The sequence below is a fragment of the Oncorhynchus clarkii genome, chromosome 28 (genome assembly GCF_045791955.1).
Source record: "Oncorhynchus clarkii lewisi isolate Uvic-CL-2024 chromosome 28, UVic_Ocla_1.0, whole genome shotgun sequence".
In the NCBI taxonomy this organism is placed as follows: Eukaryota; Metazoa; Chordata; class Actinopteri; order Salmoniformes; family Salmonidae; genus Oncorhynchus; species Oncorhynchus clarkii.
In genome coordinates, this window is record NC_092174.1 from 17985784 (window position 1) to 18008280 (window position 22497).

Consider the following 22497-nt stretch of genomic DNA (forward strand, 5'->3'; position numbering starts at 1 on the left):
TCTGCAGCAGAGGTAACTCTGGGTCTTCTTTTCCTGTGGCAGTCCTCATGAGAGCCAGTTTCATCATATCACTTGAAGGTTTTTGCGACTGCATTTGAAGAAACTTTCAAAGTTCTTGATATTTTCCAGATTGACTGACCTTCATGTCTTAAAGTAATGATGGACTGTCGTTTCTCTTTCCTTATTTGAGCTGTTCTTGCCATAATACGGACTTGGTATTTTACCAAATAGGGCTATCTTCTGTATACCACCTCTACCTTGTCACAACACAACTTATTAGCTCAAACACATTAAGAAGGAAAGAAATTCCACAACTGAACTTTTAACAAGGCACACCTGTTAATTGAAATGCATTCCAGGTGACTCCCTCATTAAAGTGGTTGAGAGAATGCCAAGAGTGTGCAAAGCTGTCATCGAGGCAAAGGGTGGCTACTTTGAAGAATCTCAAATATAAAATATATTTTGGTTACACTTTCTTGGTTACTACATGATTCCATATGTGTTATTTCATAGTTTCGATGTCTTCACTATTATTCTACAATGTAGAAAATAGTAAAAATAATGAAAACCCCTGGAATGAGTTGGTGTGTCCTAACTTTTGCCTGGTGCTGTATGTCTTTCTACTACAGACCATTCCGATCCTTGACCCTCATCCTCCCGCTCCATATCATCAGAATTAACACCCAAACATGTTCTCCACTTCGTCCGCACTACTCGCTGCACGCTAGCTACGTCTCGAACCACGTGTTGCCAGGGTTAGTTATAAATATTTGATGTTGCCCGAAAATTTCCGGACGTCATGACGTTGTAACTGTCGTCATACCACGTTTACCCAATCATATCGGATGTTCTTACCTACTTAGCCAATAGAAAGTTAAGTTGTACAACACTGAAAGTCTAGTCCATCAACTCTAAATAGCAAGCCGCAATTTATGTAGATCTATCAACAACCTTAACCCACGCATACTAATATCAATGAGTGACTTGGGTCAACACATGTATTAGTTTGTCATTGCGCAGTTGACGCAACGTTGACATTGTCCACTTCAATTTCCGTGTGTCAACTAGCTACAACAGTATTGTCGGCATGAGAGGACATGGATGTGTAACTAACCAAAACGTGATTATTATTTTTTAATAGTAGAGCTGTTCCGAGCGTAGTATTCTGATATGCATGTGTACGGATAAATACCCATTATATTTATTGTCGCTAAATTAAGGAAATAATGTTTAGGCAGAGTAAAACAGTTCTCCAGAAACTTCGATCTTTAAGGTGAGTAATGTAACGTTAGCTAGCTAGCCTGTCAGCTAGCCAGTTATATACTGTAACGTTATATTCAAACACGTTTCCTTCAGTGGTGTCAAGTATATCGATGCTTTCCTTACACGTAGGTAAACCTGTACAGCTGTATTCTTGCTCTGTGTTCTGCTGTCTAGAAAGACACAATGTATAACGTGATGCAACAGCTGATGCAAGCCAGCAATGGTCTCTCTCTTGGCAAATCCAGTTTCCAGGGGCATAATCCATCATGGAGGTTCAGGAGCACCCCAGCAACAGAGAGGGCATTGCAGTACCAGGCAGGACAGAAGATCCATGGCTTCACAGTCAAGGAGGTGAAATAACCAAGTCATCACATTATTCACAACTGTGTATCTCAGTCATGGTCCTGTTTTGCCCTAGCACTAAAACACCTGATTCCACTAATCAAATGCAAAAACAAAAATGTGCATCCCTTTGGGACCCTAGGATGGAAAAACACCAATCCACAACAAAAAGATTACCCCGATTCTGATCATCTTCACATACAGTTTTAGTCAAGGGTTAGCGCAAGGTAAAGATAACATGTGAATTATCTTCCTGTATTTCTGCAGGTGGTTGATGTTCCTGACCTGTTCCTTACTGCTGTCAAACTGACCCATGACAATACAGGCGCCCAGTATCTACACGCAGCTAGAGAAGACAAAAACAATCTCTTTAGGTAATAATCCCACATTTGTGGGATTTAATAATCCCACATTTGTGGGATTGTGCTTTATTTGGATTAGGTCAAATGTTATTTGGATTAGGTCAAATGTAACCTTAGGGACTTGTCCCCAGGCTCAATTGCTACCGTGACAGAGAAAGAGCGGGCTGGTGGAAAAGATTAGATCAAATTAAATATTTAGTTTAATAACAAAATACTTATTTTAAGACAATGCTTTTTGTAATGACAGTGTTTCCTTCTCTTGTCCTATCACCTTTGCAGTGTTCAGCTCAGGACGACCCCGATGGACAACACAGGGGTCCCACACATCCTGGAACACACAGTGTTGTGTGGCTCAGAGAAGTACCCCTGCAGAGACCCCTTCTTCAAGATGCTCAACAGATCACTCTCCACCTTCATGAATGCATTCACAGGTGTGTGTGTGTGTGTGTGTGTGTGTGTGTGTGAGAGAGAGAGAGAGAGAATGGTGTCTAAAATCATTGTTTTTCATTCACAGCCAGTGATTTCACCATGTATCCATTCTCCACACAAAACGGGAAAGACTTCCAGAATCTCCTCTCCGTGTATCTGGATGCAGTGTTTTTCCCTTGTCTGGGGGAACTAGATTTTCGGTAAGTGTGATGTTTAAATAGATGCCTCTTTAATCATAATCGGTGACATCAGAAGTCTGCCATTCACACCCTTGTCCTCAATGGGTTTCATTAAAGGCAGGAGGGATGGAGACTGGAGAATGAAAACCCTACAGATCCTAGTTCCCCTTTGGTCTTCAAAGGAGTTGTCTTCAATGAAATGAAGGGTGCTTTTGTGAGTTATTTCTTTCCAAATTATTAATAGCTAGATAATTAGGCTATGTTAATTACAGAATCATTTGCTCAGGAGGTGGACAAATGGATGTCATATTGGAGTCTTACATTTCCTCTCTGTATGTGATTTCAGTCAGACAATGAGCAAGTGTATGCCCAGCACCTCCAGAACAAGCTGTATCCTGACCACACATATGGTGTGGTGTCTGGAGGGGAACCTCTGGCCATCCCTGACCTCTCCTGGGAGCAACTCAAGCACTTCCATGCCACACACTACCACCCCAGCAACGCAAGGTACAGTCTAACATGCTGCCACACTAGCTACTGCTCCATACTAGCAACACACTGTAAAGTACATTGTGATACACCATGACCTGTTCAGTACACTGTCACATATTACCACTTAGCAATGCACGGCACAACACACTGTCACACACCCCAATATTAAATACTCGGTACAGTCGCACTGTGTCTTGTCACACAACTCTGTTGGGCCTTGGCAGTAACAGGGTTTCCCTTTTCTGCTCCTCAGGTTCTTTACCTACGGGGACCTGCCCTTAGAGCAGCACCTGAAACAGATCCATGAGGAGGCTCTGTCCAAGTTTGAACGCACTGAGCCTGACACTGCTGTCCCTAACCAAGTCCACTGGGACAGGCCTGTGAGTCTTCCCATTTAGTATCATTGTAGCTCAGTCAGTACCAGCTATCAGATATTAGTTAATTCATTATCAGCTCCTAGATTTTCCAAATCTGTTCTCTCAACTTGAGCGACTTTGGCAAGGTCTATGGTTTGGAAGTTTGAATACATTTCACTGTAATTGCTTATTTGAATGATCTTGATGATAAGGTGCTGTTTGATAATGTTTTGATGTCTTTTTTTTACATGTGAAGCCAAATGTAAATTTCCACATTGTGTGGACAATAAAGCTTTTATAATTCCTGTAATTCTAATTGATTTGTCCACAGAGAGAGGACCATGTGACCTGCAGTCCCGATGTTATGGCGCCTGATGCAGCCAAACAGAACACACTGTGTATGAGCTACCTGCTTGGAGAGTATGTAATGCTGATCTACTACAACACTAACAGTTGTTTCTCTAAAATTTTGTCTGGGATAGTATACATTGGTCAGTTTTAAAGCGACTGTAACCTCAATTGGTGCGTACTGTGATTTCCATATGCATTTTGGTCATTTAACTTGAAATCAGTAAGTGATAATGTAGTGGTGTCACTCATGTGTTCTTCTCTCTGCAGTATCACAGATACATTTGAGGGCTTCACCCTGAGTCTGATGTCCTCTCTGATGATTTCTGGACCTAACGCTCCCTTCTACAAGGCCCTTATAGAACCCAAGATAGGAACAGACTTTTCTTCTGTCGTAGGGTAGGTTCAAGTGGGAGGCGTTTAGAACTTGTTACACGAGAACAACATTGTCATAGTATGTTGGGGAGAAATGTAAGAAATGTTGTTTAAACTGTTTGCCTTTTGAGTGGAACAGTATTTACTTAATTTACCGGTGTATATTTTTCAGATATGATGGGAGCACCAAAGAGGCATCGTTCAGTATTGGCTTACAAGGAATGGCCGAAGAAGATACCGAGAAAGTCAAGCAAATCATCATCCAAACCTTTGATGAGATCATTGCGTAAGTGCACTTGCTGCTAATGTTTCTTGTAACTTTTGTCATCACAATAATGCCGTTTCATCTAACTGTACTTCCCTCCTAACGGTCCAGTAATGGATTTGAAGAGGAGAGGATAGAGGCCCTGCTTCATAAGATTGAGATCCAGATGAAACATCAGTCTACCAGCTTCGGCCTGTCTCTGGCCTCGGTGAGTACAGTACAGGGCCACAGCATGACTAGTGCCTCCCCTGTGCTTTAACCATGAACAAGTCCTTGTCAAGTCCCTAAACACACACATGTTCACCCTAAACAGAGATTAAATGTGCAGGGAATGACATTGTACAGTGAGCTCCTAAAGTATTGGGACAGTGACACATTATTTGTTGTTTTGGATCCTGTTCTCCAGCACTTTGGATTTGAAATAATACAATGACTATGAGGTTAAAGTGCAGACTGTCACCTTTTAATTTTAGGGTATTTTCATCAATATTGAGTTAACTGTTCCGAAATTACAGGACTTTTTGTACATAGTCCCCCATTTTTTAGGGGACCAAAAGTATTAGGTCAAATGTACTTTTATTTAACCTTTTATGTAACTAGGCAAGTCAGTTAAGAACACATTTTTTGTTACGACGACGGCCTAACCCGGACAACGCTGGGCCAATTGTGTGCCACCCTATGGGACTCCCAATCACGGCCGGTTGTGATACAGCCTGGAATCGAACCATGGCATGTAATGATGCCTCTAGCACTGAGATGCAGTAAAAGTTAAGTATTTGATCCCATATTCATAGCACGCAATGACTACATCAAGCTTGTGACTACAAATTTGTTAGGATGCATTTGCTGTTTATTTTGGTTGTTTTTCAGATTATTTTGTGCCCTGTGTGTCATTTTGGAGTCACTTTAATTGTAAATATGAATAAAATATGTTTCTAAACACTTCTACATTTAATATGGATGCTACCAATGTTATGGATAATCCTGAATGAATTGTGAATAAATAATGAGTCGGAAAGTTAGATGCACAAATTGTATCATTTCAAATCCAAAGTGCTGGAGTACAGAGACAAAACAACCAAAAATGTATCACTGTCTCAGTGCTTTTGTAGCTCACTGTATATAAAGACAGACTCAAGAATGTACACATAACCATAGTGATTGTCCTGTGACTGTATACAGTATGACCTCTGGTAAGCTTAGTATTTCGTTAGTCAGCACCTCTCTAACTATGTTGGTGTTTTGTGTGGGTCAACTCATGCTTACTTGTCTCTGCCGTACATAACTTCCTGCTGGAACCACGATGGACACACACAAACAAACATACACACACACACACCTGGGCAGCTCTTATGTACAGTGTAACCATGTTTCACCCTGTATGTTGTCTCTCTGCTAACAGTACATAGCTTCCTGTTGGAACCATGATGGAGACCCGGTTCAGCTGCTGAAGATCTGCGACAGTGTGACCCAGTTCAGACAGGCCTTGAAGGACAACCCTCGCTTCCTCCAGGAGAAAGTCGTGCACTACTTCAAGGTGAGTAACCAGACAGGAGAAAATAAGTTGAGTTTTAAGTTTCAGTATAGACAGCATCTAAATCTGAATTACGTATGTAACAGGAAATTCAACAAAACAAATCAATAAAGGAGATTCAGCAGTCTAATCAAGGAAGTTGAGAAGTCATCGTGCAGGGGTCATAGACCATGGTGTTGTTGAAAGCAGAACATGACATCATCAGTGTAATAATGTCATTTACATTATTTAGTGTTGTGGTCATGAGTGTCATGTTTGTGCCTGTGCAGGATAATACTCACAGACTGACTCTGTCTATGAGTCCTGATGAGGCGTACCTGGAGAAACAGGTCAAAGCAGAGGAGGAGAAACTCCAGAAGAAGATACAGGCTCTGTCTGAGAGTGACAAGAAAGACATCTATGAGAAAGGTCAGTTCTACGTCTATAAAGGAGAATAGAGAGACTCATTGACCTGATTCTGAAAACATTTTTTATTTTGTGTTGTTTTCAATTCAGGTCTTGAGCTGCTATCGATTCAGAGCAAGACCCAGGATGCTTCATGTCTCCCTGCCCTGAACGTATCTGATATTGAGCCAACGATAGCAGTCACACATGTGGAGATGGGCACTGCAGGTACAGTACTTACTGTATTAATGGATACATGCTGACGCTACACTCTAGTTGCTCTGGGTTCTGAGATTAAACTCTAGTCCACCCAGTCTGTCTGTTTTGATAGACTAAACCCCTAATTTAAAACAACATGCACGGTACTATGGATACGTGTTGATGTATAAACTCTGTAGCTCCCTGGAGAATCAGTCCTTGAAGTTCAACGTTAGGACACTCAGGTCATTTGTCTCATGGTTTTGCCTACCTTTGACATTTGTCCTGTTCTACTCTCTTCACCCCACTAGGAGGAGTGCCAGTACAGTACTGTGAGCAGCCCACCAATGGCATGGTCTACTTCAGAGCTATGTGTAGTCTCAACAGCCTCCCTGAGGACCTCAAACTATACGTGCCCCTCTTTTGCAGTGTCATCACCAAGTGAGTCCAGAACCAATATGATATGAAAGATCATTTGTGTATTGTCCTGCAGCTTTAGCTCGTGTGGTTTCATATACATGTGTTAAAGGTAGAGGTCGACCGATTATGATTTTTCAACGCCAATACCGATTATTGGTGTACCAAAGAAAGTCGATACCGATTAATCAATAAATTGTATATATATTTGCAATAATGACAATTACAACAGTACTGAATTAACAATTAACCCTTTTATTTTGACTTAATATAATACATAAATAAAATCTATTTAGTCTTAAATAAATAATGAAACATGTTCAATTTGGTTTAAATAATGCAAAAACACAGTGTTGGAGAAGAAAGTAAAAGTGCAATATGTGCCATGTAAATAAAAAAGCTAACTTTTTAAGTTCCTTGCTCAGAACATGAGAACATATGAAAGCTGGTGGTTCCTTTTAACATGAGTCTTCAATATTTCCAGGTAAGAAGTTTTAGGTTGTAGTTAGTATAGGAATTATGACGCGTCGACTTTTTCTCTCTATACCATTTGTATTTCATATATCTTTAACTATTGGATGTTCTTATATGTACTTTAGTATTGCCAGCCTAATCTCGGGAGTTGATAGGCTTGAAGTCATAAACAGCGCTGTGCTTCAAGCATTGCTAAGAGTTGCTCGCAAACGCAGTAAAGTGCTGTTTGAATGAATGCTTACGAGCCTGCTCCTGCCTACCATCGCTCAGTCAGACTGCTCTATCAAATATCAAATCATAGACTTAATTATAATAAACACACCGAAATATGAGCCTTTGGGCATTAATATGGTCAAATCCGGAAACTATCATTTTGAAAACAAAACGTTTATTCTTTCAGTGAAATACGGAACCGTTCCGTATTTTATCTAACGGGTGGCATCCATAAGTCTAAATATTGCTGTTACATTGTACAACCTTCAATGTTATGTCATAATTATGTAAAATTCTGGCAAATTAATTCCGGTCTTTGTTAGGAAGAAACACAGTTCGTAACGAGCCAGGCGGCCCAAACTTGTTGCATATACCCTGACTCTGCTTGCACTGAATGTAAGAGAAGTGACACTATTTCCCTAGTTAATATTGCCTGCTAACATGCATTTATTTGAACTAAATATGCAGGTTTAAAAAAATATACTTCTGTGTATTGATTTTAAGAAAGGCATTGATGTTTATGGTTGGGTACATTTGTGCAACGTATGTGCTTTTTCGCGAATGTGCTTTTGTTAAGTCACCTCCCGTTTGGCAAAGTTGAAGTAGGCTGTGATTCGAAGATAAATTAACAGGCACCGCATTGATTATATGCAGCGCAGGACAAGCTAGTTAACCTAGTAATATCATCAACCATGTGCTGTTAACTAGTGATTATGTGAAGATTGATTGTTATTTTTTTATAAGATGAGTTTAATGCTAGCTAGCAACTTACCTTGGCTTCTTGCAGCCACAAGGTCAGCCTGCCACGCAGTTTCCTCATGGATTGCAATGTAATCGGTGTCCAAAAAAGGCTGATTACCGATTTTGTTATGAAAACAACTTGAAATCGGCCCTAATTAATCGGTCTACCTCTAGTTGAAGGTAATGGAGGTAGTTGCAATTGTGATACCGACTATTGAGCTAACATGTCTTGAGATTGTGTGTCAGTCTGGGTTACTGAGGTGATTGTGAGATGGCGTGCTGTGTTGGCTGTTAGGTCAGTAGGATTTGTGAAAAGGTCATGGGAGCGTGTGTTCTTTCTTGATGGGATGTAAGGTGAATATGATAAGGAGTGTGTGTTGGTCTCGTGTCGCTGTAAAATGAGACATATGATAATTGAGACGGTGTGTTATTTCAGGATGGGCTGTGGAGGGCTGGACTACAGGCAGCAGGACCAGCAGATGGAGCTGAAAACAGGAGGCATGTCCATCTCCACATCAGTCCACCCTGACTACTCTAACATGGATATGTATGAACAGGTCAGTCCCCAGCCAGTCAGTCACCATAAAGCCTAGTTTATACCCTACACAAGTACGCAATGCAATTAGCTACAAGACAGAGCATTCTCAATCACCTCTGATTCACAGGGAGTCCTCCTTTCATCTTCCTGCCTGGAGAGGAATCTTCCTGATATGTTTCACCTGTGGAGTGACATATTCAACAGGTAGGTTCACATGTCCATTAGAATAATACAATGGAACAGTAATACATGGTTATATGTTCTTATCAGATAATTATCAAACTTTAAATAATACATCTATCACTAATGATCCACATGTCCATTGTTTTCTAATAAGTAAGTTGATATTATTTGAGCCCTTGTCCCTCTGCTCTGACCCTTGAACTTTGACCCACAGCCCGCACTTTGATGACGAGGAGCGTCTACGTGTTCTGGTCATGATGTCGGCTCAGGAACTGGCCAATGGGATCTCTAATTCTGGTCACATGTATGCCATGACACGGGCAGCTCGCAACCTTACCCCAACAGGAGAACTACAGGAGACCTTCGGAGGGATGGAGCAGGTGAGAGGGGGGAGTCAGACCATGTAACCTGAGGGTCTACAAGTGAACAAAAAGCTCTAATGACGAAGGACACTGGTATTGTACCCTCTGAATGAGAATATAATGCACTTCTTTCTGTACCCTCAAATGAAAGAAATCTCTGGTATCTTGTGTATCTTGAATATCAGGTCAAGTTTATGAAGAGGGTCGCAGAGATGCCAGACCTCACCCAAGTTCTACGGACACTTCCTAGAATCAAGAGACACATTCTCAACCCACTGAACATGAGGTGGGTAAAGTCTTTACACGTGACAGTTACTTATCAACGGTTAAGATATTACTATGATTTCTCTATGTTGACTTTACGTAAAGTGTTTTACAACTTCTTTGGACAGATGTGCGGTTAACGCAACACCGCAGAAGATGTCTAATGCCGCTGGACAGTTGGATAACTTAATGTGTAACGTTTCTTCCAATAAGAAGGATCGCAAACCAGTCCAGTCCAATATCACTGAGGTATGAGTTTGTTACACTATCTTGGTACTGTACTGAGACTGCACTATAACCAATTGAAATGAGTACTGTGGGTTTGTCCCAAGTAGCACCCTATTCCCTACATAGTGTGCTATTTTTGTGTCACGTCTGCCCACCCCCCTGGTGCTTGAGGGCGCCAGCCTGCCCTGCATCACGCACTCCTATCATCCATTACGCACACCTGCCTTCCCTCGTCACGAGCAGCAGCGACATTGGACTCACTCCATCACCTGTTATTACCTCCCCTATATTTGTCAGTTCCCCGCTTCTGCATTGATTGTCTTTCCTTTGTGTTACCTGTTTGCTGACGCTGTTCCTGTCTCGTTCCATGTCCGTTATTTATTACCTGCTCCATCTCTCCAGCATCATTCCATGTGACATTTTGATCAGAGCCCATAGGAATCTGGTCAAAAGAAGTGCGCTGTGAAGAGAATAGGGTCGCATTTGGGACGAAGCCTGTATTTCACTGTGAGTTGACAGGATTTTTCATTCACTTTTCTTTTGATCCTAACAGAGACCTCTTGACCCACTGGCACCCCCTGGATCTGGCCCAAGCAGAAAACTTGTCGCTGTGCGTATCGCCTCCACTTTTAACCTAGGCCCCGGGGCTGTATGTACTGTATAGAGCATCTCAATAGGAATACATACTGATTTAGGATCAGTTTTGCCTTTTAGATCACAATGAATAAGATTACATGGTGGACAGGGGACCTGATCCTAGATCAGCACTCCGACTCTCAGACGCTTGATCCATACAGCCCCTGAACATTAGTTTGATCTTACTATCATTGGTCTCTGACCAATGGTCTTAATTGGTCCCTGACCTCCATATTCTACCATTGAGCTAATGTGAGTGTGTTTGATCATCCCCACACAGGAGCCCAACTTCAAGCCCTGCCAGATGAAGACATTTTTCCCAATGCCCTTCCCAATCAACTTTGTCAGCGAGTGTATCCGCACCGTGCCCTTCACCCATGAGGACTGTGCCAGGTGACTGTCTTAATACTGTGTTAAGCTATCGCCCTAGTAGTTCATGTTCCATGTCTTTCCATACCCTCTCAGATCCATGTTTACATTTACTAGGGTTCCAAAACTCTGGTTACTTTAGAAAATGCACGAAATCCAGAATCCTTCAACTGGGGTTCCTGTAAAACTTTCCCATGCTCTGCCCCCTCTCTCCCTCAGCCTGAATATCCTGGCCCGGATGATGACGTCTAAGTACCTGCATGGAGAGATCAGAGAGAAGGGTGGGGCCTACGGTGGAGGGGCCAGGATGGGAGGAGGACTATTCACCTTCTATTCATACAGGTGTGTAGTGTATTAATGTACTGCAATAAGACAGGATTATATTGTACTCAAACCGGTTTTAACAGTTGTTAACCAGATTAAAACATGACTCACTGTCGAAAGAAAATCTCCAAAACTGGAACATTTCAGGAAATGGAAAATAATACATGCAATCACAAAACATTGGAACTACTTTGAATGCATTTTTTTAAAATCTTAGAGTCGTGAAATTGTTAGTTTTTACTCTGTTTATTTAGTACCTAACGGACAACTAGGAAAAGCTAAAACCAAGTTTATTCACCCAATGGGTCAGAGAGCTGAACAGACAAAGACATGTTCCCACATGTGCATGTATATATACCCCACTTTAGGTTGAGTCTTCTCCTTTTCTCTGAACATAACTTCCTGCCTAGCAATGAAGATGTAAAGTGACGTGGGTAATAAACTGTTCCTTCTCCCTTCATGTGACCTGACGTCAGCCCCCATTCCTCACTAATCCACAGCTATCCACCCTTATCAGTGACCATAACCATGTGATTGCCTTTCCCTTCCTCAGTAACATTCCAAGCCCCTGACTCATATTCAACCTTTATTGACCCACCATATACATTCCTCCTACAGATAACCATTAACTTCTGATCTAGCAAGTATTTCAAATTACAACCCAACAACTGAAACCAGACTGTGGCCCTTCTCCTTTCCATAGGATACCTGATGTCTAACAATAACATGTTCTGACAGAACGTAAACGTTCTGCATTTCATATTTCACGTTTAGAAGTCTGAACCTATCAAAATGTACATTAAGGAGAGTTATTTAATAATAAAACATTTACATTTTTGCATTAGATAACTTCTCATGTTTAATTTGCATGTCCCTGTGTTTATTTCAGAGACCCCAACACAGTGCAGACTCTGTCAGCATTCCGTAAGGGTGTGGACTGGGCCATATCAGGACAGTTTACCCAGCAGGACATCAATGAGGCCAAGCTGTCCGTGTTCTCAGCCGTGGACTCCCCCGTCGCCCCCTCCGATAAAGGTAAAGCACCATATTCCCTATTTAGTGCACTACTTTCGAACAGAGACCTATGAGTAGCCCTATGGGCCCTGGTTTAAAGTAGTGCACTATGTAGGGAATAAGGTCCCATTTGGGACTCACTCAGAGCCTTCCATACTGAACAGAAATCCCACTGGATGACAAAAGATGAGCTCTTCCTTATCTCTCCTGGAGTTGTCCCAGCTCTCAACCTCTTTACCTGACATTTAACATGCTGTTCGTTTATGTCCTGTTAACTTTTACTGTACATGAGGACAGCACTGGACACATGTACAGTGTCTACAAAGAGATGCATTGCATTAGAGACTTCTAAATGACATGTTATAAATGGACCAAAACAAAGAGATGAAATAGACCGACTGTCAATCCATGTCTTGACACATCACACCACCGTGTTGCAGGTATGGGCCGCTTCCTGAGTGGAATCACAGACGAGCTGAAACAGGCCCACAGAGAGAGACTCTTTGCTGTCACAGACAAGAACATTGTCGATGTTGCTGGCAGGTAATATCATTTCAAGTGTTGAATTTGTAATATAGATATGAACCTGTTTTTTGAGTGCTCCAACTACAGTTTACCATGAATTTGTATGTTTTGAAGTTGTCCCTAGGTTAGCCATATTATTGGACTGAATAAAATGTTATATGCAGAGAATGGCCATTTAATATTTTGGATTTCTGTTTTACACAGGTACCTTGGCATTGGACAAAGGACATGTGGAGTTGCTATTCTGGGCCCTGAGAATGACATCATCAAGAAAGACCCCTCGTGGGTGGTAAAATAACCAGACATAGAATTATCCACTTTTCTATTTTACAATTAAGCGACTTCAGAGGCACTGTGTCATAAGATGGTGAACATCAATGTTACTTGATTGTCCTGAATAACTGGACTGTGTCCAGTAATAATATAACTTGAATTGTATTGAATTAACCAGAAAGTCTATTTGGTTTATGACAACATACATTTAATTTATTAGTGTACTTTCTAGACATAGACTCACCTCTGGTTTCTAAATGTATGCAAGTATGTACAAAGATGGTCTATTGAAATACTGTATTTCCATAGGGTACATATAATGAATACTGAACAAAAATATACAACACAACATTTAAAGTGTTGGTTTCATGAGCAGAAATAAAAGATCACAGACATTTTCCATTCACATAAAAAAATAAATTTCTCTCAAAAAATGTGCTTACTTCCCGTTTAGAGAGCATTTCTCCTTTGCCAAGATAGTCCATCCACCTGACAGCTGTGGCATATCAAGAATCAGCATTATTCATGATTAAACAGCATGATAATTACATAGGTGCACCTTGTTCTGAGGACCATAAAAGGCCACTTTAAAATGTGCAGTTTTTTCACACAACACAATTCCACAGATGTCTCAAGTTGAGGGAGCATGCAATTGGCATTCTGACTGCAGGAATGTTCACCAGAGCTGTTGCCAGAGAATTTAATGTAAATTTATCTTCCATAAGCCACCTCCAACATTATTTTAGAGAATTTGGCAGTATGTCCAACCGGCCTCACAACAGCCCAGGAGTGGAACCACACCAGCCCAGGACCTCCACATCCGGCTTCTTCACCTGCGGGATGGTCTGAGACCAGCCACCCAGACAGCTGATGAAACTACAAAACCAAAGTATTTCTGCACAAACTGTAAGAAACTCTCTGGGAAGCTCATCTGCATGCTTGCTATCTTCACCAGGGTCTTGACCTGACTGCAGTTTGGCGATGCTCGCCTTCAAGGGCTATTTTCAGCATGATAATGCATGGCCCCATATCGCAAGGATCTGTACACAATTTCTGGAAGCTGAAATTTTCCAAGTTCTTCCATGGCCTGCATACTCACCAGACATGTCACCCATTGAGCTTGTTTGGTATGCTCTGGATCGACGTGTATGACAGCATGTGTTACAGTTTCCGCCAATATCCAGCAACTTCACACAGCCATTCAAGAGGGGGACAACATTCCTCAGGCCACAATCAACAACCTGATCAACTCTATGTGAAGGAGACGTGTCGCGCTACATGAGGCAAATGGTTTTCTGATCCACGCCCCTACTTCTAAAAATGTATTTTAAGGTATCTGTGACCAACAGATGCATATCTGTGTTCCCAATCATGTGAAATCTGTAGATTAGGGCCTAATTTATTAATTTTGATTGAGTTACAGTTCATAAGGAAATCAGTCAAATTTTTGAAATTGTTTCATGTTGCGTTGATATTTTTGTTCAGTGTTTGTATAAAATATGACCATTAAATTCTCATGTTGTAATACGTGTCATTTATGATATACAGTATCAATCAAAGGTTTGGATACACCTACTCATTCAATGTTTTTTCTTTATATGTACTATTTTATGCATTGTAGAATAATAATGAAGACATTAAAACTATTAAATAACACATGGAATCATGTAATAACCAAAAAAGTGTTAAAACAAATCAAAATATATTTTATATATGAGATTCTTCAAAGTAGCCACCCTTTGCCTTGATGACAGCTCTGCACACTCTTGGCAAAGCTACACCTTATGGTACAGCGGGGACTGTGAAGCAACACAAACATAGACACATGCATACACACACATGATAACATGCGCACTATACACACACGTACGCATGGATTTTGTGTTGTAGATATGTGGTAGTGGCATATGGGCCTGAGGGCACACACTTAGTGTGTTGTGAATTCTGTAATGAATGTAAATTGAATAACTGCCTTAATTTTGCCGGACCACATGGAGAGTTGCGGCCTTGGCAGCAGCTAATGGGGATCCATAATAAATACAAATACAGCGCTCAGTCGGTTTCACAAGGCTTTGAACTTCCATCTCTATACCAGACACAATTCTACATGCATTTTTATTCTGTGAGGTTTACATGCCCTTCCTCTGATATGTTGAATAGTGTTGATGTGCTTGAGGTTTCACAAGTATTCTTTAATTGGAGAAAACATACAGTGAGTCAACATATTAGTACAAGGTTATATTGCATAATAATGGTTTTCACACATCCTCAACAAAGCAACATAATACAGCAGCAGAACAAACATGACCCAGGGCTCTATTCAATCTGTATCGCTAAAGCAATGTAAAGGTCATTTCCTACTGAGCCGGCATCTTCAGCTAACGCGGGAACGCTGAATTTCTGCAACATGGATTGAATACAGCCCCTACTCTTAAGTGCCACAAACTGCTTACAGGGTAAGAAAGCCTCTGTGTTCTTTTTCTTTTATTTGGGTGAACTATCCCTTTAAGTGCCACACACAGCCCAGGTTTGATACAAAGTGCAAGTATAGAGTAACAACACACAGTGGAATAGACCTACAGTAGGTGATTGGAGACACAGTCGGCTCTCCCTTTAGAAGAACATGGAGAGGGAAGAAGAACCTATGGGAGTCGACTGAAGCTACATCCTGATTCTCCACCCTTTTCCAGAAGTGTGCACTATAACACGCCCAGTCATGAATTTAAAAGCACAAGTGTTGGCTGGAAGCCGTTTTCACCATTGTAAAATCCATAAGAGAAAGTGTGCAAGTGCATACTTCGGATGAAGGGTGGAGTTTCTGAGGAGACATGAGAATGGGATGGACTGAAAAGTGCTGGTAAGAGTTATCATGATAAAGTGAATAGATCAGCTCAGAGCAGCCTAGGCCTCTACAGACTAGCCTATCTAGTCTAGCTATCTGCTGGTCAGCAAGGCTAGATGGTCTGTTCAGTCTGCCTTCTTGGGCCTGACCCGGGTCACTGGCTCCAGCTGGCCAGAGTCAGACACATCGTAGCTAGTCTTGTACTTAGCCAGGATCTTCATCAGGGGGTGAAGCTTCAACCACCACTGTTCCTTAGGGATCCTGTGGCTATATATATATATATATATACACACACACACACACACACACACACACACACACACACACACACACACACACACACACACACACACACACACACACACACACACACACACACACACACACACACACACACACACACACACACACACACACACAGAGAGAGAGAGGAAGATAAGAGACACACATGCTGTGTATGAGAGACCATAAAGACAATTAAATTTGCCACTATACGTTTGAACGGGTGGACGTTGTAAGGAGTTGTAAGCGGCTGATCGTGGACTACAGGAAAGGCGGGCCGAACAGGCCCCCATTAACATCAACGGGGCTGTAGTTGAGTGGGTCGAGCATTTCAAGTTCCTTGGTGTCCACATCACAAACAAACTATTATGGTCCACACACACCAAGACAGTCGTGAAGAGGGCATGACAACACCTTTTACCCCTCAGGAAACTGAAAAGATTTGGTTCCCAGATCCTCAAAAAGTTCTACAACTGCACCATCTAGAGAATCCTGACCGGTTGCATCACCGCCTGGTATGGCAACTGCTCGGCATCTGACCGTAAGGCGCTACAGAGGGTAGTGCACGGCCAAGCTTGCTGCCATCCAGGACCTATATACCAGGCGGTGTCAGAGGAAAGCCCCAAAAATTGTCACCCAAGTCATAGACTGTTTTCTCTGCTACTGTATGGCAAGCGGTACCAGAGCGCCAAGTCTAGGACCAAAAGCTTCTACCCCCAAGCCATAAGACTGCTGAACAATCGCTTCACCCCTACCTACATGTACAAATTACCTCGACTAACCTGTACCCCCGCACATTGACTCAGTACCGGTACCCCTGTATATAGCCTCGTTATTGTTATATTATTGTGTTACTTTTTATAATTTTTTACTTTTGTTTATTTGGTAAATATTTTCTTAACTCTTTCTTGAACTGCACTGTTAGTTAATTAAGGGCTTGTAAGGAAGCATTTCACGGTAAGACCTACACTTGATTTGAAGTAGGATTAGTCAGTCATATTGAATAAATAATTGTACTTCTCATTATGTGCTACTGTGGAAGTCTACACAGAAAAATTACTCTCTCTCATTTGAAGAGCAGTCATTGGTTGAAATCCTAAATGGGTGTCTGTGTAAGTGCTGTGCCTGAAGGTACTGTAAATGTTGTCTTACGCAAAGTCTGTCTCATCTTTCAGCTGCACTACTGGTTGGAAGGCCATGGTTCTGCGACGCATCCCCAGCAAACAGGCCGTGTCCTCTGTGTTAGCGAACACTTTCCCTGCATGGTAAGGGAATACAGTCAGCACACATTTATGTATGTCCCAAATGACACCATATTCCAAATATAGTGCACTACTTTTGACTAGAGAGACCTATGGGCCTATAGGGTGCCATTTGGAATGTAACCTTAATCAACAGGGAAACTAAAGAGGCCACATCCTGTTAGTACTAAAAAAGGATTTATGAACTACATTCAGTACATGTACAGTACCGTCTTTGTAGGACTCCTTTAGCTTTCTTGAAATCCACTGAATTGCTTTTGCTGCAATCTTCGTTCCAAAGTTCCTGTCAAATGGAGAAGGAGCCCCTCCCTTTGGAAATAAATAAAAACAATTGATCCGTTTTACTCAGGTCAGGTTCATGGGTTAGGGTTGGAGTAGGCTAATAATATTATGTGGAATACACAGTTGTGTGTGCGTGTGGTGGGTAATGAGCTAACCACACCTGCTGCATATGTCCAAGCACGTTCTTCCTGCAGTCAAACACCCCTTTCCCCTCCTCAGAGTACAGCTGGTAGATGAAATCTGTGGTGAAGTTCTCGTTGGAGTTCTCATTCCTGTCCCGTCACACACACACGCACGCACGCGCACACACAATGTCAAGGTTCCAGTTGTCCTGCTGCTGCAATACAGGGGGAGTCTTCCCTCTCAGTTCAGTTACACAGAGCGATGATGAGTGGCCTTGATAGAGCCTCCATAGAATATAAACAGTACAGGAAGAATTAGGGCCCGTTCACAATATAAATGGGCCATAATTGTGATGAATAGTTCCAAAAAGGTTATATTTTAACATACAAATGAAGAGTTTTATTAGACAATTTGTATTAATAGCCTATACAGTATGGCATAAAGATAGTCATACTATCATACATAGCTGGCGACGTACACATATGCCTTCATTGTTAACATACTGTTTACTTGTTAACAGGCTATCATGCTGGACTCTGCCTTTGCTCACTTACCTCAGCACCAAGCCTCTCTGGATCCCCGTCTTCATCTTCTCTGTCAAGTGCTCGACGTTGGACTGAAAGCAGTGAGAAAAATCCTCACATTAGCTGTGAGAAGACTGGAGTATCCTAGAGTATTCCTCCTCTATCTCTAACCTGCACGAACTTTCAGAGCTGCGGAATGAGCGCTCATTCCTCTGCTGTGTCTCAGGGACAGAGCACTGCAGTGTGCTCTGGTGACCAGGAGGTGGCTCACGTCTTACTGATTTTCTGTCCACTTAGAGGAGTTGTCGCCATTCACTCCGACCAATGTAGGCTACAGCTTGAACATTGTGGTAAGGGTATTGATGAGCACTCATTACACAAAATCAACACAATCTTTTGTTTATACTGTGTGTGCTCTTTGCAACACATGGGTAAATATCAACATCACCTCGTTTCACAATGTAGCATATCCATAACGTTCATGGCATTAAATAATACTTTCATTTTGATGTCATTGGTCTAGTCTTAGAAGGAGACTGCATATTTTCTCCATAATCTGAGGGGATCTATAACTTTTGTGTACCTGAAAACAGCAATGTGTCTCTCGGACAATAAAAACGGGCACATCAACAACTCTCTACTGATGTTGAGTAGACCTCCTCAAACCATAATGTGATGTGTCTTGATCAGAGTTTACCACTCCTGGAATTATGATGCTCTCCACCTATTAATAACTGCCTTATCTACGTACTGTATCTGGGTCACCTGAGAAGTCCTAAAATAGAGGCCCCGTTGTGCTGAGGGAGGAGAGAGTGATTGGCAGGGGAACAATGGGTTATCTGCCTTGTTCAGGGGCAGAACGACAGATTTTTACCTTGTCAGCTCAGGGATTCGATCCAGCAACCTTTCGGTTACTGGCCCAACACTAGGCTACCTGCCGCCCCATCCTTTACAGTGCACCACTTTTGACCAGGGTCAAAAGGGCTCAAAAGTAGTGCACAATAAAGGGAATACAAACATTGCTGTCAAGGATGCTCTTTCCTTGGAGTGTAATTGTACTGTACAGGACTGTATAAATAGGACAATGTAACCATTGACAGCCACATGGAGATTGTTCTCCATACTAAAAAACTGCTTCAACTTAGAAAGTTGTCACAGCTGCACATATATCCACTGAGGAATGAACTATGATGCAAACATTTACATTTGTAACAATGTACTGTATACTGTGTAGAACTAGGTTTCCAAAATTCCCCTGGTTTTCCATAAATCATGGTTGGAGGTTTCCGAATTTCCTGTTTATTCCCTCCTGATTCCGAGAATCTTCCAACCGGGATTTCTATAAAAACTGTGATTTTTGGGAAAGTTGACGGAATTTTGCAACCCTTTGTAAAACAATGGTCCTCACCTGGAGGTCTCTGATGTCGAAGGGTTCCTCATAGATGTAGACAGTGTCAGCCCCCGCAGCCAGCCCCCCGACACTGGCCAGGTACCCACAGTACCCCCCCATGGTCTCAATGATGAACACACGCCGCTTGGTCCCACTGGCAGACTGCTTGATGCGGTCACATGTCTGACACACACACACACACACACATAGATGCTCATAGTCAGATCAAATAGACACACTGCCTGCATCCCAAATGGCACACTATTCTCTATGTAGTGCACTACAGGGAATAGGGTGCCATTTGGGACACAACCACTGTAAGGTTATCAATAGCTTGCAGACAATGTTATTTTGTTAGGTAGTAGGTACATACAAAAATGCTGTCTATACAGTAGGTATCAAATGCTCACACAATTGCCCAAAACATGCTCCATGTCCCAATATAATACGATCATAAAATACAAACAGTATTGCAAGATTTACCAGGATGCAGAGTCTGATAAAGAATTATTCCATAACACTAAAGCAGAAAACAGTCAGTAAAGGGAAGAGTAATTCTAACTATTAAAGTATGCATGTTGTAAGTGCACAGAAATGGGTTTGTGTACAGTGTGCTTGTATAAGTCTGTGTAAATGTGGGAGAGACATTGTGGGAAATGTCTGTGTCTGTTGTCAGTCTATATTCCCAAGTACATTTGTGCATTCTTCTTTTCCACAATGTCAACTAGGGTCTGTCCAATAAGAGAATTCTTGACTAAACTATTTTTGTTGTTGTATTTTAGCTAATACAATGCTCATAAGTATACTTGAAGATCTCTAGGAAAGCATACCACATAATAATACAAATCGAGTGATGGTTGATAGTACGGTATAATTTCACCCCTATTGAAAGTTGTGAGGTCTTGCCTGAGTGCTAGTCTGTTTGTGCTCTCATGCCAACTCCCTGTCATGCTTGTCTTGACAATGACAGCAATAGAGCTGGCAAGAGCACAAACAGATCTGGGACCAGACTATGTGAGTTCTACCTTACCTCCACAATAGCATTGAGGGAAGTGTCTGCCCCGATACTCAGATCAGTACCGGGCACATTGTTACTAATGGTGGCAGGCAGCATACACATCGGGATGCAAAAGTCCTCATGGCTGGTCCGGGCCTCACAGAGCTGCAGCAGACACTCAAACGCCTGGAGGTGGTGCGGCACAAACGTGTTAGACTACTAGGGGGGGCACTCTCAGACTCAAAGAGAAATCCTACTTCATTTTACCCCGACTATGGGCGTTGTCTCAAATGGCACCCTATTCTCTATGCAGTGCACTATTGGGACCATGGGACTCTGGTCAAAAGTAGTGCACTATAAAAGGAATAGGCTCTCATTTGGGAGGCAAAACCTCCTGTTACCCTACTAGGGCCTGATCTAGAAAATGTAGTCTGTGTATCCTGAGGGTGGCTATCTCCGTGTGATAGGGGGGTTGGCTTGGCATCCCATTGGTAAAGAAGAGAAGTGCGGGGTTGGTCGGTCACCCTGGCTGGCAGACAGACAGAAGTGTTGACGTGGAAATAACAGTAGACTCAGACTGTCACGATGCAGCCTGGCGACACTGCACTTGGCCTCACGACGTGAGGGAATGTTTGAACGCGAGTGGAAAAATGCTGGCTGTTATTCGTGAGGTACACTACCGATGCAGACAGTGTTTAAAACAAGATGGACGTCTGGCCTGGTTCAAGACAACAATTTGATAGCCTAATACTGTTCTATGACACATTCAATCTCCATTTTTCACCATTAGCAATATATTCTCAGTAAACACAAAATAAGATACTGTGTTTGATCACAACAAGTAGGTTACTTAAGTGAATTCACTTCCTTCTCCAATACAGTATAGTGACTATTCAAATGCTTTTCAGATGCTTAGTGAAAATCTAGTTTTGGTTGATGATGGGAATTAAAATCAACTAGATGGGTGAAAGTAAAAATATTGGTTAGAGAAGACATCTAAATGTTACTACTACTACTAGTTCTCCTTCATTAATACCCTTCCCTTAAAAACCTCCACCTCATCCAACTGGCTTGTAGACAAATGTATAGCAGGATAGGAGTGTTGTAAAGATAGCAGGATAGGAGAGTTGTAAAGATAGCAGGACAGGAGTGTTGTAGAGATAGCGGGATAGGAGTGCTGTAGAGATAGCAGGATAGGAGTGCTGTAGAGATAGCAGGATAGGAAGTGTTGTGTTAAACCAGACCAGGGACAAGTCAACTCATTGTGTTTAGTAAACAAGCATAGAAAGGTGCAGCTGCAGGCAGAACAACGCTAGCCGCAAAAACATGCCACTGACGTCACTTCATGCCAGTACGTATCACTTACCTGGGATCTTCAATGTGATATTTACCAGCAACAGTAGCCTCAGACTGAAAGACCTAGACTTACAGGGACAGTTACCAGACACAGATTAAGCCTAGTTCTGGACTAAAAAAACATTAGGAGAATCTCCATTGAAAGTGTTTTTTAGTCTACGACAAGGCTTAAAGTGTGTCCGGGAAACTGGCCCCTAATCATATACTACTTTACCTCTGCATGGGTTGAGCTTGAATGAAAACACTGTTTTGTAACTGCTTGCTGTTTCTAATGTATACATTGTTTGCAGCTGATCAGACAATGAGTTGTCATACCTTATCTTGCTATTTCACTGTGTTTATTATTCCCTT

The 22497-nt window shown here is 41.9% G+C and overlaps 2 protein-coding genes across 8 annotated transcripts in view; one reads left to right on the plus strand and one right to left on the minus strand.

The window, feature by feature from the left end:
* The first annotated feature begins 977 nt into the window (after positions 1-977).
* LOC139387611 (presequence protease, mitochondrial-like) lies at positions 978-14613 on the plus strand. 3 transcript variants are annotated; one of them, XR_011629196.1, is made up of 28 exons: positions 1044-1273; positions 1509-1614; positions 1873-1979; positions 2247-2398; positions 2482-2596; positions 2693-2789; positions 2922-3082; positions 3321-3447; positions 3755-3843; positions 4042-4170; positions 4319-4432; positions 4523-4619; positions 5814-5948; positions 6215-6353; positions 6441-6557; positions 6839-6968; positions 8809-8929; positions 9038-9114; positions 9308-9473; positions 9641-9741; positions 9848-9968; positions 10501-10557; positions 10864-10976; positions 11172-11294; positions 12166-12311; positions 12731-12833; positions 13020-13650; positions 13876-14613. XR_011629196.1 is itself a non-coding variant. In XM_071133979.1 (27 exons), exons 1-27 carry the CDS (start codon positions 1227-1229, stop codon positions 13111-13113), a joined length of 3084 nt encoding a protein of 1027 aa, XP_070990080.1. In that variant the 5' UTR covers positions 978-1226; the 3' UTR covers positions 13114-14613. The 3 variants fall into 3 exon arrangements, 2 of the variants coding, with proteins under 2 accessions (XP_070990080.1, XP_070990079.1); XM_071133979.1 differs by having other exon boundaries at positions 978-1273; positions 13020-14613; XM_071133978.1 differs by having other exon boundaries at positions 1058-1273; positions 1438-1614; positions 13020-14613.
* The window catches only part of LOC139387612 (ATP-dependent 6-phosphofructokinase, platelet type-like), a 45553-nt gene continuing 37658 nt past the window's right edge, over positions 14603-22497 (minus strand). For 2 of the 5 annotated variants that reach the window (XM_071133983.1, XM_071133982.1), the window contains exons 16-22: positions 20824-20976; positions 19812-19976; positions 18434-18495; positions 17917-18028; positions 17684-17783; positions 17365-17470; positions 14603-16197 (exon numbers count right to left, since the gene is read on the minus strand). In XM_071133983.1, coding sequence (XP_070990084.1) covers positions 16056-16197; positions 17365-17470; positions 17684-17783; positions 17917-18028; positions 18434-18495; positions 19812-19976; positions 20824-20976 — 840 coding nt within the window. In that variant the 3' untranslated portion in view covers positions 14603-16055. The remainder of the gene's footprint in view (positions 16198-17364; positions 17471-17683; positions 17784-17916; positions 18029-18433; positions 18496-19811; positions 19977-20823; positions 20977-22497) is intronic. The other 3 variants (XM_071133980.1, XM_071133981.1, XM_071133984.1) reach the window with 2 other exon arrangements.